The sequence below is a fragment of the Conger conger genome, chromosome 15 (assembly GCF_963514075.1).
Source record: "Conger conger chromosome 15, fConCon1.1, whole genome shotgun sequence".
Lineage (NCBI taxonomy): Eukaryota > Metazoa > Chordata > Actinopteri > Anguilliformes > Congridae > Conger > Conger conger.
Window position 1 is genome coordinate 24,039,440 of NC_083774.1, and position 17,391 is coordinate 24,056,830.

At 50.8% G+C, this 17,391-nt stretch overlaps 1 protein-coding gene across 1 annotated transcript in view; it reads right to left on the reverse strand.

Moving 5' to 3' along the window:
- Positions 1-602: 602 nt before the first annotated feature.
- LOC133111462 (uveal autoantigen with coiled-coil domains and ankyrin repeats protein-like) overlaps positions 603-17,391 on the reverse strand; it is a 60,695-nt gene continuing 43,906 nt past the window's right edge. Inside the window, 12 exon segments of the mRNA XM_061221840.1 lie at positions 603-2,685; positions 2,688-2,718; positions 3,779-3,844; positions 5,360-5,512; positions 6,010-8,604; positions 9,829-9,878; positions 10,038-10,068; positions 10,802-10,903; positions 12,686-12,718; positions 13,331-13,438; positions 13,991-14,041; positions 15,883-15,920. Of these exon segments, the coding sequence (XP_061077824.1) occupies positions 2,447-2,685; positions 2,688-2,718; positions 3,779-3,844; positions 5,360-5,512; positions 6,010-8,604; positions 9,829-9,878; positions 10,038-10,068; positions 10,802-10,903; positions 12,686-12,718; positions 13,331-13,438; positions 13,991-14,041; positions 15,883-15,920 (3,497 nt within the window). The 3' untranslated portion in view covers positions 603-2,446.

The following is a 17,391-nucleotide window of genomic DNA, read 5'->3' on the forward strand; positions in this document are numbered from 1 at the left end:
GTCATGTCATTTTTAAAAATGGTTTGTAAACCCAAAACCTTTCCAAAGTTTAAAGTAGGCTATAGCTTTTCCTTATTCATTCAGCCATCGAATTTCACTGAACTTTGCGACGTTAAATATGCATACTGTTGATCGATCATATTCCCAGGAAGCATTCTGATTTTGATTTTAGCGGAGGCCAACGGAAATATAAATATAGAAGCGACATACAACCACGCTGATGCAGCTGTGCGGCAGACTCGCGTCACACCTCCTCCATCAGCACAGATAAAAGGGCGCAGCGCTTTAATAGCATCCTAGCCTGGAATGAAGGAACTCATCCGGAGTGCACATCAGAGCAGACTTTGATGCGCTCGCGCAGTGGAAGCATCAGCAGATGGATTCAGAGCAACTGCACGGAACACGAACGAGCGACAGCCGTCACAGAAAGTCCTTATTTCCGCTCTGCTTCCCCTCCCCTCCCACTCGATTCTTCTCTTCATCAATTCGTTTTCTCTTTCCGTCAGTGAAGAAGTGGCTCTTCCTCTCTTTATTCCTGAAGTGGGTTACATGCAGACGTACTATATTCATACCAGCAGGCGGAAATAGAACACGAGAAGGCATTTCTATATCGGCACTTTATTAAATGTTGGTACCACTAATTTGCAAAAGAAAAAAATAAACAGGGAAAAAAAACTAAAAATAAATCCTTGCTTATAAAACTCTTACCAATAATCCAGTACAGGAGAGCAGCATTTGTATAATTTCTCTCCAGTGATTTCAGGTTAAAATAAAGTCACAATTTATATTTGTTTTTCCACATCGTCTTAAATATTACAGTAGCAGTAGCAAAAGTCAGTTGATGGATGTAATAATCATTTTTAGGCAATTATTGAATAGCTTTTATAGTTGGGCAAATGAAGTTAGATAACTTATAATATGGAAGTCATTCACTTGTTAATCTACATAACATTAGTGTACTTCTTACTACATAGAGAACTTTGTCCCTATAGTATTACATTACATTACCAACAAGTGTTTTTCTATCCTACTCCAGTCCTGCTGAATATTATTATAACATAGTTGTTTATCAATCAAAAGTATTACAAAGCCATTATTGAAAAAATATATCTGTGTAAAGGCACAAAGATACTTTTATTTTTATTTTTTTTAGAACTCTAAGCTCTTCTCATTAATCACAAAATATAGAGCGAGTGAAATTACACAGGGAACTTGGCCTGCCAAGTCACACCACAAGGGGGCAGCCATGTCCCAGTAACTCCAGCGACGGGGTTTGAGCGAAGGGCTCCGTTGCCGAGCCCGGGGAGAGGAAACGCGACGGCCCTCTCCCTCCGGGAAGCCTTGCCCGGTGACCCCGAAGACCAGACCTGCAGTCCAATGGGATTGGGTGACTTTGGGCGCCCTGCGCGGTGAGGAAGAGGACGCAGTTAAACCGAGGCACCGGGTGAACTGAACGCCGGCGCGACTGGAGTGATGTGACGTGTGCTGAGCCCGGTCGGGACGCAGGTCGCGTGACCCGGTCGCGTGACCCGCGCAGCCCGTTACTGAGGAGTCCTGCTCACTCGGTGCAGCGACAGGCATCTGCAGGGCTAATGGAGTGTGAGAGTGAGGCGCGTCTTCTCAGGGACTGAGGTGGCCTGGCTGAGCGGGAGGCACAGCAGACGAGACCGATACGGATAACAAGCCCCCGCTGAGAGGCACAGGCACGTGCTACAACTGCAGGTTGACAAAGACCTTATTTAAAAACCACCCCCCCCCCATACTCGAGCCTACAACCTTCTGGTTTTGAATCCGGCGCCCGCCTGGTCACTTTAAGCAGGCTGCCATCGGCACAGACTGAGAACACGGACTACACTGGAGGGTGGGGGTAGAGGAGTGTTAGGGCGTGAACTACAGTGTGCAGATAGCCAATCCCCTTCACTGCACCCTGAGGACCGTTTAAAAATGTGTCCTAGTGACAATCCTCCAATGGGCGCCGGCAGGGCCGTACAGATATTTTGGGAGGGGCGTGTGCTCAAAATGAAAGACCCCTGCAGTCTTAGGGCAGGGACGTATGCGTCGGCAAATGCTGGCTATCTGTTTATGTGCGAGGACACCGGAGCAGCTGAATAAAGCCCCACAGAGACAGTGTGCGATCATCTACACAGCGGTCTCTCCAACCAGACATACTGGAAAAGTAGAGAAAATATCCTCATTAGTGCGTCTGCAGACAGCAGGAACCTCCAACTGCTGTAGTCTGCAACATTCTGTATCAAATACCCTCGATGAAGCCAACTTTTTCAGTGCAATTCTCAACAAAAGGGGAACAACAGCATATCAGTAGTGATATCTTGACATACAGTCACCTATGGCCCGGTGAAATAGAAACTGGTGACCGGTTCCCAAGATATCTTAAGGTCCTTAAAGTTAAAGTACGAGCCTGGTCATAACTCAGCCATATGTACAATTAGATCTGAAACCGGGTGGGTGTGAAGATATAATTCTCAAGGATGAAGTAGATGCTTCTGCTCGATGAGGAGCAGAGGGCCTGTGCATAGGTCTTCAGCGCTGAGATGAAGAAGGCGAGGTTTAAAGGGGGGGGGGGGGGGGTTGGTTCCAGTGGCTGTTCTTCGATGATGGCGGTGTTGGCGGGGTACGGTGCGGGGGCTAGCAGACCAGCTCCTGCCTCATCCGGATGATCTGCAGTAAGGCGGCTTGGACGTCCTCATCCATGTGGCCCTGCGGGGGAGAGCACAGCACAGAGGAGCTCAGAGGAGTCCTGCTAGGCCTGGCAAGCTTATCCCTCCGCCCCCGGTGTTCAGCTCCGCTCAGCTGCAAATCCACCCTCAGCAGCCTCCCCACACAGGCGTAGTGGACAGCACAACGCCAGTGCTAGGTGTAGCCTGCAGCCCCATTGGGCAACACACAACCGGCTCTACAGTCACCCAGGGGTGGGAGGGCTTCGGTCGTCTCATCGCAAACCCCTACTGGTCTACCAGGCATCTGCAAAGTCCCCCTGCTGAGCTGCATATGAAGGGTCTTCCTCCGACTCTCGTCTGTGTGAGCCGGTGTAACAAGACTGGCTGCACCAATCAGTTTCTGGCTCAAGTGCCATGTGACCTTATCAACCCCGTATTGAATACAACACTAAGTACGTGTAACAGTGTTTATTCACGTAGGACCTGCATAGTATATTCATTACATTACATTATTGGCATTTGGCAGACGCTCTTATCCAGAGCGACGTACAGTTGATTAGACTAAGCAGGAGACAATCCTCCCCTGGAGCAATGCAGGGTTAAGGGCCTTGCTCAAGGGCCCAACGGCTGTGCGGATCATATTGTGGCTACACCGGGATTAGAACCACGACCTTTGCGTGTCCCAGTCATTTACCTTAACCACTACGCTACAGGCCGCTAATAATATTCAATTATTAGCCTGCTGCCTAAAGAAGGTATTATAGCACTGCAAGCTAAGTATTAAGCTGAAGCCAGTTGACTGTAGAAAGGCATGTCATGCGTATCGCAGCATGATAAGTGGTGGTGACATCACACACTTTGGACGAGAGCACAGGCCTGCGCACACTCCCCCGAGTCGGCGGTGAGTGCTGACACACAGCTGGGCCAAATTCGGCGGAAAAAGGGGGAAACATAAAACTCTCATATTGATAAGCACTAACAGACCAGCAAAGAAGTCAGCCCCTTCCAGACAGGCACAGACGCGCACACAGACGCACACAGACGCACACAGACGCACGTACTCGCACGCGCACACGCGCACACACAGGCGCACACAGTACCTGTGCTGCACTGAGGAGATGAGTTCTGTAGATGGAGACCACCTCTCTGTGCTGCCTCTCAGCATCCTGTTTAAACAGAGAGAGTGTGTCAGACAGCCGGGTGGAGGGACCGAGAGGAGCCAGCCGCCTTCCAACATCACATCAGCCTGCCACGCTCAGTTACACTCAGGGCCTCACCACACAAACGCACACAGAAACATACACGCTTAAAAAAAGGGTCACTTAATTAAGAAACACTGGGGGGAAAAACCGCCACACGTGTTCATTTAAGCAAGCTTACGGAGGCGATTTAATAAAAACTTTTAGCATTTCGAGAAAGACGACGGAGCTGCCAGGAAGGTCGACATCAAGCAACTCACATTTTTCCACCCCCTACAGCGATAATTTTCAGGAAACTACCAGGACCATTTCAACCAATAGGAATGCAGTTTTTCTCGTTTTTTCATTTCATATCAGGGCAAGCAATTGAAGGGGAGGGGGGGACAAGGGGGAGAAAAAAAAAAGAGAGAGAGAGAGAGAGAAAGACGTCATCAAGTCCCCTACTGCTCTGTGTGTGATGAGCCATGTCACGATGCTGGAGAGCAGAGCCCCTTCGCTAACGCAGACAGAGAGCCAACATCTCACACAGCCTTGCAAAAGAGCGTGTGACTGACCTTCTGGCTTCAACATTAGCGGGTGAGGATTTGCCATTGTCTGTACACACAGTACTCTATAGGCACATTCACTAGATAAATGACGCTGTAGACAACAACTGACAGCTATACGACCCCATACACTACATGCAGCCATTTTAAATTAATACCGCTACATTTCATTTTGAAATATTTTCAATGTAATATTTTCCTCCGAGATGCCAACTGTGATTTGGACACAGTGCTTAATGTGTCCCAAAGCAGTGATTATCCCATTGTGTGTCCATAACAGAGCCTCGTAAACTCAGGGGAGTTCAGGGTAAGTCCTGGGGTTGCTGAGTGTTTATGGGATTTGTAGTGTGAAGGCAATTACACAAGGAGAAGGCTGAGTGGTGACAGTGAGGGAAAGCATGGGAATAAATGTCATTAAAAATTTAAGCGATGTTTAAAACATTAAGGGCTGGTTTCCCAAACACGTATTAAGTCTAGACCAAGGCTAAGTTTTCTTTTTCAGCGGATATCTCCATTGGGGATATGTTTTCAGTTCTGGGTTTACCCCTCGTCTGAGAAACCAGCCCAAATTCTGATCCTGAACCCTGGATCCTCTCTCACACACACACACACACACACACACTCTCTCACACACACCACACACACTCTCTCACACACACCACACACACACTCTCACACACACACACTCTCTCACACACACACTCTCTCACACACACACTCTCTCACACACACACACACACACACACACACACACACTCTCTCACACACACACACACACACACACTCTCTCACACACACACACACACACACACTCTCTCTCACACACACACACACACACACTCTCTCTCACACACACACACACACACACACACACACACACACACACACACACACACACACACACACACACACACACACACACACACGGTGTACTCACAGCCAGCTGTTGCTGCAGGCTCTTGACCTGGGCCTGGAGTGTGTCGATGTGCAGGGTCTGGCGCTTGTTGGGCGCGGTGCCAGCGTAGGCCAGCTGGGACAGGCCGTTCAGGGCCTGCTTCAGCCTCTCCACGTCCGTCAGCAGCTCTGTGATCTGCGCGCGTAAACACAGCTGTTTCACGCCCACGCGTCCGCCACAACCCCCCAGGCAGCCCCCCCAACGAGGACCTCCCCAAAAAAGTAGCAAACGTTCAATCTCTACCGGCCCTGCTCTCCAGGCAAGGACAGAACTCCTGACTGGCTGAAGGGTGCATTGCAGAATGTAAAAGGCAGCAAATCTTGAATTGTAAAGAGTGAAACTTAATGGCCATTTAAGAGGTGCAAAAGCCAATGACTGCTTATGAATTTAATAACACAGTGAAAACAGAGCACATACGTAATTGCCACCTTTTGAACTTCCAAAGTACCAATAAGTTACTTTTATTATGCCCCTTTTTTGAACTTGTACTTTTTCCAACATCGACTGCTTTCTGATATTCTGAAGTCTAAGCATCATAGAAGCACCTAAATGGAGGTTTCGCCACACTCACTCAAGCGACAGGCTTGTTAAGGAGCGTGTTTGGCGTCTTTGAGAACAAACAGCGCGCTTACCTTCTTGTCTTTCTGCTCTGTCTGCGCGGAGGACGTCTGGATCCTCTTCTGCAGGTCCCCGATGGTGCTGAGGGAGTCGTCGTACCTCCCCTTCAGCTCCCGGATCTCCCGCTCGATGGAGGTGCTCTTGGCCTGCAGGTCCTCCATCTCGGCCCTGGCTCTGCCTTCTCCCTGCCGCGCCTGGGACGCCTCCTCCCGCAGGTCCTTACACTGCTCCTCCAGACCCGCCAGGCGCTCCGACAGAGCCGCCGCCTCCTCCTCCAGCCTCCCCTTCTCCGCCCGCAGCTCCGCCACCTCCTCGGCCTCCCCGCGGCAGGCCTCCTCCATCGCCCGGGCGGCCAGGAGCAGCTCCGAGCGCATGGCGGTGGCCTCCTCGGCCCTCCTGGCCCCGCTCTCCTCCTCCTGGCTCAGGGCCACGCGCAGGCGGGACACCTCCTTCTCCAGGGCCTCCTTGGCGCGGGCGTGTTCGGCCAGCAGGGCGGCGCCGGCACTGCGGCTCTGCAGCTCAGCCTCCAGGGCGGCGACCCTGGCAGCCTCCCTCCTGTAGGCCTGGGCCGCACGCTCGCCCTCCTCCCGAGCCAGCTGCATCTCCCCGCTCAGCGACTCCTTCATGGTCTCGAAGCGCTCCAGCAGCACGTACTCCGTCTCCAGCCGTCTCTGCAGGCTCTGCACCTCCGCCGTGCACTGGGCGTTCTGCTCCTCCAGGTCCCTCTTCTGCCCCTCCACCTCCCGGAGCCTCCTCGAGAGTTCCTCCGCCTTCGACGTGTGCTCCTCCTCCGCGTCCCGCAGCTTCTGCGCCGACACCATCTCCATCTTCATCTTCTCCTTCTCCTGCTTCTGACGTTCTCCCTCCACCTTCACGTGACCGTACTTCTCCATGGCCTCCTCCAGCTGCCCCGTCAGATCCTTCAGAGCTGCCTCGTACGACCTCTCTTTCTCCTTCACGACGGTCGCCGGGACAAACTTGGACTGGATGGCCTCCTGTATGGTGTCCAGCTCCCGCTTCTGCTCCAGGATCTCCCTGTGGAGCTTGCTCGTCTCCTCCTGGGCCTCGCGACAGGCGGCGGCCGCCTCCTTCTCCCTGGCCTCCGCCGCGCTCAGCGCCCCGCTCAGCTCTCGCTTGGCCTCCTCGTGCTCCTTCACACTTACGTAGTCCTTCCCCAGCTTCATCTCCACCCCTTCCAGCTTTCCTTTCAACGTTGCGTTTCCCTCTCTCACTTTCCGTAGCTCCTCCTCGCGCTTCGCTGCCTCGCCCTCCAGCTCAGACAGCCGGGCGCGGGCGCGGTCCAGAGCGCCGTTGAGTGCCGCTCTCTCCTTCTCATACTCCTCCCTCCGGGCGCCCTCTCCCTTCACGCTCTCTCTCAGAGAGGCACTCTCCTCCGCCGCCTTGCTCAACTTTGTCTCCTGCTCCTCGCACCGCCTCTGCAGGTCCTCCAGCAGGTCCTCCAGCTCCGTGTTCCTGGCCGACAGCGCCCCCACCTCCTTCTCGAACTTCTCCGGGGGGACGTAGCTGGTCTGCAGGCGGGCCACGCTGGCGTCGAGAGTTCCCTTCTCCGCCCGGAGCTTCTGGAGCTCCGCCTCAGCCCGCTCCAGCTTCGCCCTCAGCTCCTCCAGCGCCCCCGTGGCCTCCTCGTGGGCCTTGAGCGGCACGTACTGCGTCTGGATCCTCCGGTTGAGCTCCTGCATGTGTTCGGCCAGCCTCTTGCTCTCCTCCATGCCCTCCTCCACCTCCAGGATCAGGTCCTGGCTCTTGGCCGTGACGTCCGCCAGCTTCTTCTTCAGCACGGCGTTCTGCTCCTCCAGGGCGGCGGCGGCGAGCTTGTCCCGGCCGTCCAGCTCCCGGTGCAGCTCGGCGATCTCCTCCAGCGCGCGGTCGTAGTCCTCCCGCAGCTCGGCCAGCTGCCGCTCCTTCTCGTCCACGCCGTTGGTCAGGAGGTTCTTCATGTTGTCGAACTTCTCCTTGGGCACGGACGACGCCAGGTGGCCCTCCACCTCCCTCACGCGGGCCTCCCGGGCGGCGAGGGCGGCGGACGTATCCTCCCGGGCCCGGGCCAGCTCCCGCGAGAGGCGCTCCTCCTCCTTGGCCAGCCGGCCCTCGCTCTCCTTGTACTCCTCCAGGGCCTGCTCGCTCTGCTTCAGCCGGTTGCGCACCCGGCCCACCTCGGCCGAGGCGCCCTCGTACTTGGCCTTGACGTCCTGCAGCTGGGTCTTCAGGTCCTCGGCCTGCTGGCTGTTGAGGTGGTCCTTCACCGCCACCACGTGCGCCTGCAGCAGCTTCACCTTGGCCTCCGAGTCCAGCATGCGCTTCTGCACGTCGCCCAGCGCCTCCTCCAGCTCGCGGACCTGCCGGTCCGAGTCGCGCCTCTCCGCCTCGCGGCTCCTGCCCAGCTCCTCGCACTCCTGCTTCTTGAGCGCCAGCGCCCCGAGCAGCTTGCGCGCCTCCTCCTCCGACGCCTCCTGCCGCCTCCTCGCCAGCTCCAGCTCCCTCCTCAGGGCCTCTGCCTCCCCGGGCGGGGCCTGGGCGGCGCCCGCTCGAGGCACCTCCAGGGGGCGAGACCCGGAGCGGGAATGCCCCCTGCTGACCGGCTGAAGGACCTATAGCAGGGGCAGGGGAGAGTGTTTCAGAAGATCTGCTACTTATCAGGTCTTAATCCAACATTTATTTATTTATTTCACATACAGGACTGGATTTCCATTCCAACTTATAAAGCTCTATGCCAGAGGTGTCCAATCTTATCCTAAAAGGGCCGGCGTGGGTGCAGGTTTTTGTTTTAACCCAGCAGTAACACACCTGATTATAGTAATGAACTAATCGTAGTCTTTAATCAAGACCTCGATGAGTAGAATCAGCGGTCTGCGCTAAAACAACAACCTGCACACACACCGGCCCTTTCTGGATAAGATTGGACACCCCTGCTCTATGCTGATACGACTGCAGTCCGTTAAAAGAACAATTTCTTTTTACTGTTGGAGTCAGTGGAGTTCTTTAGCTCTTCCAAGAGGATTCGGTCTTTGAACGTGTGAGGAGCGGTTTCAGAGATAAACCCCCACAAAAAACAAAATAGTGGGGGAAAGCGTAAAAAAAAAACTAAACAAAATAACAAGCAACACTTTTAAGTGGAGCCTGGTCTCTCCGCTCTTCCACTCTGACCGTGTCATAAAAGCGAGCGGGGATGTACGGACTCTTTACAGCGTAATCCTCCAGCGAGACGGTTATTGCGGAGGCAATCTGAAGCGGGGCGTTTGAAATGTGCGGCGCACGGCGCGGGCAGCGATGGGCCTGCCCCCGAGGCTTAGCGCCTCCCGCCCTCCGCCCGCGTAATTTACACCCCGCGCGGAACAGGGGCCATACGCGTGGACATAAAACTCCATCAGCCGCAATACAGAGTCCATTTCAAACAATGAGAAACACCTGCGGGGAACTTAAATAAATCATTCATTTTTCAATTTCCCCAGGGACTCCCGGGCCGGCGGTCCGAGCGGAGCATCCTAGCGCTCCCGCTCGCCGGAGTTTAGCGTTTAGCGTTTAGCTGACGCGGCACAGCGCCGGGGTGCTGGGTGTTAACACTGTAAAATTCCATATTCTCCAGACCTTTTATTATCAATAAAACATAAAGGCGCAGCAGGAAGATGATACAGAATGGCTTCTAACGCCAGTAAATAATGATGTCCTGAGTACTGCTGAACGCTGACGCGGTAGAACCGCTCGTTCAGTCATGTTTCCCGTTTAAAACACCGACTCCTCTGTAAATCTCAATAAAGCTAGCAAGTTAGCAAAGCTAGCAAGTGGGTATAATGAATAAATACGTAAAGGGCTACCTGTGCCGAGTCAAGGCTGTAGGACTGTTTCACAAGGACGTTGTCTTTTCCTGCAGGGCGAAAACCATCAATCAACATTCCTCAATTTCAGAAGTCAAACAAAGTTTTGCGCCCTTCCGCGCGGAGACCCTACGGCTTCATGCATATTTAATAGATCCATATTGAGGAAGGAAAATCTGATTAAAAAGAAGAAGAAGTGCCTCGCTCACCTTTAATAACAGACTGGCCCGAGTAATCCCCCTGTAATGAAGCAGACAGGCTGGACTTCACACACTTTAATAATTGATCACTAAAGCGGCTTCAAACACATCAAACTCTCACAGTCATCCTCAGAAAGATCTACTGAGCAGCAAATGTCCGGATGAGCCTCAAAAAAGGTCTTCGGCTAGTATTGTGGCTCAGTGCACAATAGACGTAAGCTACGAACCTAATGTGTTCATTCATGCGACCATGAATGCCGATTAATGCATTCCAGAATTTTCCAAAGGAAACTGATGAAACTCTCAAGGACAGGACTTTTCAGGGCCAATTTTCATGGTAAAAACAGATAGCAGTTTTACGACAGGAATTCCCACCTTCAAACCCTACCCAGCACATCAAAGCAATCAGGCATTTTTGATAAATGTGACTGACTTCAGACCAGTTTTAGATTCTCTTGTCACAGGAATCCAAGGATACATTCTATGCAACTTTCTACTGCCATTTGTCCTTCTTAAACAGTGAATACAAACAATCATTTGTCCGTCTTACATTTTGTACCAGACAGACAGAAGCTGCAGTACACACAGTATGCTGAGCCATGATCATTTATGAGTCATGATGAAGACAGAGAGTCTAAATAAAGTATAAATAATAAATATATTTTGATAATTAAGGCACCAACGTCCAGAATGAGCAGACAGTGTGTGTTTACAGACACAGGGAGGCCAGGACTGGTTTTGGGCGGGCAGCTGCAGGTGCCGTGTGCTCTCACCATATGGCTCTTCAGCTGCACCTTGACGGTTTCCACGGCAGCCTTCCCGCCCTCCTCGTCTTTCTTCTCCTTGGTCAACAGCAGGAGCTTCAGCTGCTCCCTCTGCGTCAAAGCAGGAGGCGCAGTCTGACCAGCAAGACCAGAACACCCCACAACTCCCACACACACACCCCACAACTCCCACACACACACACCCCACAACTCCCACACACACACACACACATACACACATACACACATACACACATACACACATACACACATACACACACTCCCACACACACACACCCCACAACTCCCACACACACACACACACACACACATACACACATACACACATACACACATACACACATACACACATACACACATACACACATACACACACTCCCACACACACACACCCCACAACTCACACACACACACACACACACACACACACACATACACACATACACACATACACACATACACACATACACACATACACACATACACACATACACACACTCCCACACACACACACCCCACAACTCCCACACACACACACACACAACTCCCATACACACACACACACACACACACACACACACACCCCACAACTCCCATACACACACACACACACACACCCCACAACTCCCCCACACACACACACCCCACAACTCCCACACACACTCACCCCCCCACACACACAAACGCACAGACTCTCTCTCACACACACTCCCACACACACACGCACACGCACACACACGCACACGCACACGCACACTCTCTCTCTCTCCCTCTCTCTCTCTCACATACACTCTCTCTCTCACACACACTCACAGCATATTAAGCATTTCATGTACCTACATACATAAGTTATTTAGCTGATGTTTTGACCCAAAGCAACTTGGAGTTGATTAGACTAAGCAGGGGATAACCCTCCCCTGAGGCAATGTGGGGTTAACGGCCTTGCTCAGGGGCCCAACTGCTGCACAGATCTTATCGTGGCTCCACCAGGGCTTGAACCATTAACCTTCTGGGTCCCAGTCATGAACCTTAGCAGCTAGCCTGGCTGGCCCTATGATATGACATTCCCATAGTATATATATATATATTCATCAAGAAAGAGTCAAAAACAATCTAAACCTCGTTCCCCAAAAAAGGAACTTTAAAAAGCCAGCTAATTTGTTGCACACCACCACAATTGATAGAAATGTTAGCAGATGTGTGCAGTTACACGTGTGCACCTCTGACCCGGGGAGACTCAAGGCTGGGGGAAAAAAGGTAATTACAGACAGAGAATAAATGCCAAGATGGCCGAGGGAGGTGGAGGAGGTCAATATCAAGGGCTTCCAGACACTTTGGTGCACGCACACTGACATTACTCTCTCTGTAGTTGTGATGAGTTCAAAACATTTCATCTCTGCACTGTTCTCCATCAGGGCGATTATGCGCGATGGCCCTCCCTCTCCCTGCACTAGATCAAGTGTGGCATCTCCTGGACGCACATTAAAAGACTCCTGGATATTGCACTGGCAAAATCATCCCCCGCCCCAGTTCTTAAGCTATTTTCAGCGATTAGCACATACATCAACTTCCAGCAGTAGTAGCACATCAAGGCATTTTAACTGAGGCTGGACACTGTACACACCATCCTAATGGAATGCATTAGCAACGCAAGAGACATGATGCAGAGGAAATATTGGAGCCGAGTGGAATTGCTGCATGATTCAAGCCTATAAGTGCACACATACATACTTATGCTAAGTACAAAGTTATCAGACCTTTCCACTAACAACACTATAAACCAAGAATGATGGCTGTTATACTGTAAGTAACCTTGGAATAATGTTGAGGATAACACTCGGGGCAGCGGGGCAAAGAAGATATCTTACATACCTCCTTCTGTACGTCCTCCACAGTCGACTTCTCCTGCACAACAAAATAAACATTGGTTTATAACAAAGGTTTTGTTTCTATGCACATCCTTTCCTATTATACTATATATCCATACAATGTTCATAATTTACGTCTGTAGTGTTTGCTCCATTATGTCTGGACTGCAAGCTTTTTTGTGCTACATCGTGGTACTGTGCGTTTTTGCTGACCGTCCAGCTTGCGTTTTAGTGCCAAACGTGCTCTTCCCCGGTCATTAATGTCCTGCATCTGGCCCGGAGTGTGTGGGGAGCAGGGTGTGGGGGTGCGGGGGGATGGAGGTGTGGGGTGTGGGCCTGCTCTCACCTGGCTGGGCCAGAAATTGTCAAAAACAAATCATTCTTCCCCAAAAAGGAATAGACAAAGGCTAGCCTAAAGTGCTAATTTGTTGCACGCAATCGGTAGAAATTGTTGCATACGGTTTGCCCCACTATGTCTGCACTGCAAGCTTGTTTGTGCTACACAGTGGTGCTGTGTGTCTGTGCCGAGTGTGTGGTCATTATCGTCCTGCGTGTGGCTGTGGAAGCGTGTGGGGGGCAGGGTGTGGGGCGGAGGGTGTGGGGGTGTGGGGGCATGTGGGGGTGCGGGGACAGAGGGGCTTGCCCTCACCTGGCTGAGCTGCTGCTGCAGCTGGTTGAGCTTCTCCAGCAGGGTCCTGTGCTCCTGGTGGAAGGACCGCAGAGACTCCTGCTGGCTCTCGTTCTTCTTCTCCAAGTCCTGCAGCACAGTCAGCCAGCCAATCACATCACTGCGCCAGCACACCGCATCACTCTCACTTGGCAAGCTCTTATCTGGGGCAGTGTGCAGGCTAAAATATTGTATTTCATATTTAAGATAAATATAAAAATTAGGGCATGCTAAATTAGTCTTGTTATGAACGGCCAGGGCAGGAGTTAAGGGGCCCCTAGAGGCGTCTGTGTGCGTCTGTGTGCGTGCCCTTTATCGTATTTTTTCCCTGCATGAATGGTTCCTAGATTTGCCCCTGTGAAATGTCCAAGCAAACAAACATAAAATTCACCAAGAATGAGGTTACTTTGCTTAACTGAACAACAGAGCTGGTTATTTCACAACGCCACATCCGTTCCATTGGAAGAAGGGATATTCATTTCACCACATTTTGTCCTTTGTGTGCCAAATTCAGCTACAGAACATATTGACTCATTTCTTTTCATACAAGGCATGAAGTAACTGTCCAAAACTAAAGTCATCCAAACGGGGAAGAATAAAGTCGTCTGATTTTGTTTTGGTGTCGCACAAATTTCCACTCACGTGTATAATCTGGTCCCTTGCGCTTGCTCCAGCACTCATGTCCAATGACTGCTGCGAAAATAAGCAATTTTTTTATTTTTATTGATTCCATCACGGCAGAAAACGAGAGACCAAGTGTGTATCCTCTAAGGCACTGACCCACTCCGGCAGACTGCACGAAAGCCGGGCTCTCTATTTTCACTGTGGCTCAGAGAAGAGCAGGGTTTCACTGCACCAAACCACAACTACACAAACAAGATACCGAAAACAAACTAGAAAAGTTTTCAGAATAACAAACACTGATACCCTTGAGGTGCCCTTCAATACACCCATATGAACACTAGGTGGCAGTCATGACCAGCTGGAGAGAATGACTCCCTCCACTGCCACACTGGCTAGTGTAAGTGCAGCACACCAACACTGCCACAGCGGGAGAGAGAAAGACATCCAGTACCCTTTCAAATAGCCCATTGGAACAAACAAGGATATATTTGAAAGGAAATGGAGAAAAATAGACGCACACCAAAAGACCTTTACAAGGTGCTAGGTCACAGCAACATCCAACGTTTTCATTAAATTCAGAGGTTCCTCGCTCTGCCACTTTGGCTCAGGCGGTAAGAGCAAGTGTCCCTGAGCAAGACACCTAAGCCCCATATGCTTCTGTGTTCTAAAATAATCTTTATTATTTGAATTGGATGTATATACTTTTCAGGTGAGGTTCAAGCAGAAGCCCCCTGGGGTTTTCAAACCTCTCCTGCATGATTGATTCAATATTTGTTCTGTATAACTGTCCTGAATTCTACATCAGAAAAGAAAAGACTCTTGCTTGACGCTCAAAAAAGCAAATAATAGTATTGATTTTAGCAGAATGAATACCCAAGTGGTCAAAACGATAACCATCCACATGGTAAGATAAATACTATTATTTGTTTTTTCAAGCATGAAGCTAGAGTGCGGGTCTTTTCATTTCTGATGTTATTGGAAAGGACCCCGTGAGCAACGGTTTGCACAGCTAAGCTATGATCAATAAAGACTGTCTGAGAAGACAAACACGGCTCTATCTTTGGCTTGCGGACAGGAAAATGGCCGCGTGGGACGAGGCGGAGAGAGGAGAGGCACACAGCCCCAGAGGGGGGAACAGGAGGGTTCCCAAAGTGTGGCATTAACATTCGAAGAGCACGGCTCATCTCTGAACATATCCTTCCTGAGAGACTGCTAAATTAGCGTCCCAAGCTAACCTTGGGAAGGGCACACATTTACCCCCCCCGCTCCAAGTCCCCCAGGGGGGTAGCAGGGGAGGGGGGGGCCTGAACCCAGGGTAAGGGGGGGGTGGACGTGATGTGCAAAAGCACAGAGCCTGGCCTAGTGTTAAAATATTTACTTGCAGATAAGTCAGCACTTCCATTTTACCACTTTTATCGCAGAGCTCCTATCCTTACATTACACTACATTACAGTCATTTGGCAGACGCTCCAAAAGTGCGAATCAGAACCAGGGACAACCAGGGAAATGTGCATTGAAACCCCTAGAGGGAAGCATGGTTCCAAGTTCTAGAGCGATCACATAAATAAAAACTTGAACCCTTGTAGAATGATCATAACTGCCCAAGTGGCAATACCACAGTTGGCAGCTAGAACACCCAGAACAGCAAGCTTATTGTACATACTGTGCTGCAAAGCTTTTCCCTGGTGCTGAAGACCACTATTGACTATTTTCATCACACAGGCATTCATTACACACCAAACGGTAATGACTAATGAGGGAATAACTCTAGCAAACGTGCATTTGAACAAGGAGAAGACATTAAGCAGAAATATTGTTTCATATGGTGCAGGCATAGCCATGGACAGCAAAGAGACACAAAGGCTGGGCCTGTGGGAATACAGGAATAAAGAGCAAAGAGGCAGCGCTACCTGTCGCATCTTCAGCTCCTTCTTAGCCGCTTCTTTTTCTGTTGAGAGAGAGAGAGAGAGAGAGAGAGAGAGAGAGAGAGAGAGAGAGAGAGAGAGAGAGAGAGAGAGAGAGAGAGAGAGAGAGAGAGAGAGAGAGAGAGAGAGAGAGAGAGAGAGAGAGAGAGAGAGAGAGAGAGAGAGAGAGAGAGAGAGACAGACAGACAGACAGACAGACAGACAGACAGACAGACAGACAGACAGTCAAAGAGAGGTCAGGTCTCTTTGGCTTGATTCACTGAGGGCAGCTTTAAATGAGGCAGTAATCAGAGGACAGTCCTCTAATTGCACAAATGTTTTTGTGTTTCATGCTGGATACACACAGTAAGCTGCAATGACCCGGCGCAGGCATAGGAATTATAATGGAGTCATCTGGAGGCATGCTAACGGATGCTAAATTTTAACGGTCTTTCAGCTGTTGCTTCGAATGTCAGCCAGAATCAAACAATAACCTATTACTTTTCAGTCAGCGTTTAAAGTGCATAAAATGAGTCATAAAGATAAAAGACTGCTTTCATAATTCAGTCTTTACACCGTTTTGTTTCTTCAGGAAATATGGGATATTGGAGTCTATAGACGTGCATCCATTTTGTGGGATTGTGGAAAAACAGCTGAACAAAGTAGTTATTTTTCCCCATTCTGTACATCTTTATATAAGCCCCAACAGCACTACTGCCGAGGGCTATATTTATCCACATCTCCACCGCACTACCCCCTCAGCTCAGCCTGCGGGGTGAATGAGAAGAGAAGAGGTTTGCTTCCGCAAGGCCCCTCTGTAATGGCCGCCCTGTGGGTGGGAGTGCATGTACTCTCATCCCCCGCTGCCCCTCGCTAACAACCTCTCTCAGCACGGCCCCGCACTCGGACCAGGGCAACAGACCCAGGAGGGGAAAGGTGACGGTAAATAGGTAAAGACGGTGAGGAAGAGGAGATGAGTGTGAGTGTGTGTGTGAGTGTGTGAATGTGCGAGAGTATGTGTGAGTGTGTGTGAGAGTGCATGTGAGTATGTGTGAGAGTATGTGTGAGTGTGTGTGAGAGTGCATGTGAGTATGTGTGAGAGTGCGAGTGTGTGCGTGTGAGTGTGAGTATGTGTGAGCGCGTGTGTGCGTGTGTGAGTGAGGGTGTGTGTGAGTGTGAGTATGTGTGAGAGTATGTGTGAGAGCGTGTGTGAGTGTGTGTGAGAGTGAGTGTGAGTATGTGTGAGAGTGTGAGTGTGAGAGTGCGTATGAGTGTGAGTATGTGTGAGAGTGCGTGTGCGTGAGTGTGAGTATGTGTGAGAGTGCGTGTGAGTGTGAGTATGTGTGAGAGTGCGTGTGAGTGTGAGTATGTGTGAGAGTGCGTGTGCGTGTGAGTATGTGTGAGAGTGCGTGTGAGTGTGAGTGTGAGTATGTGTGAGAGTGCGTGTGAGTGTGTGTGTGTGTGTGTGTGTGTGTGAGTGTGAGTGTGAGTATGTGTGAGAGTGCGTGTGCGTGT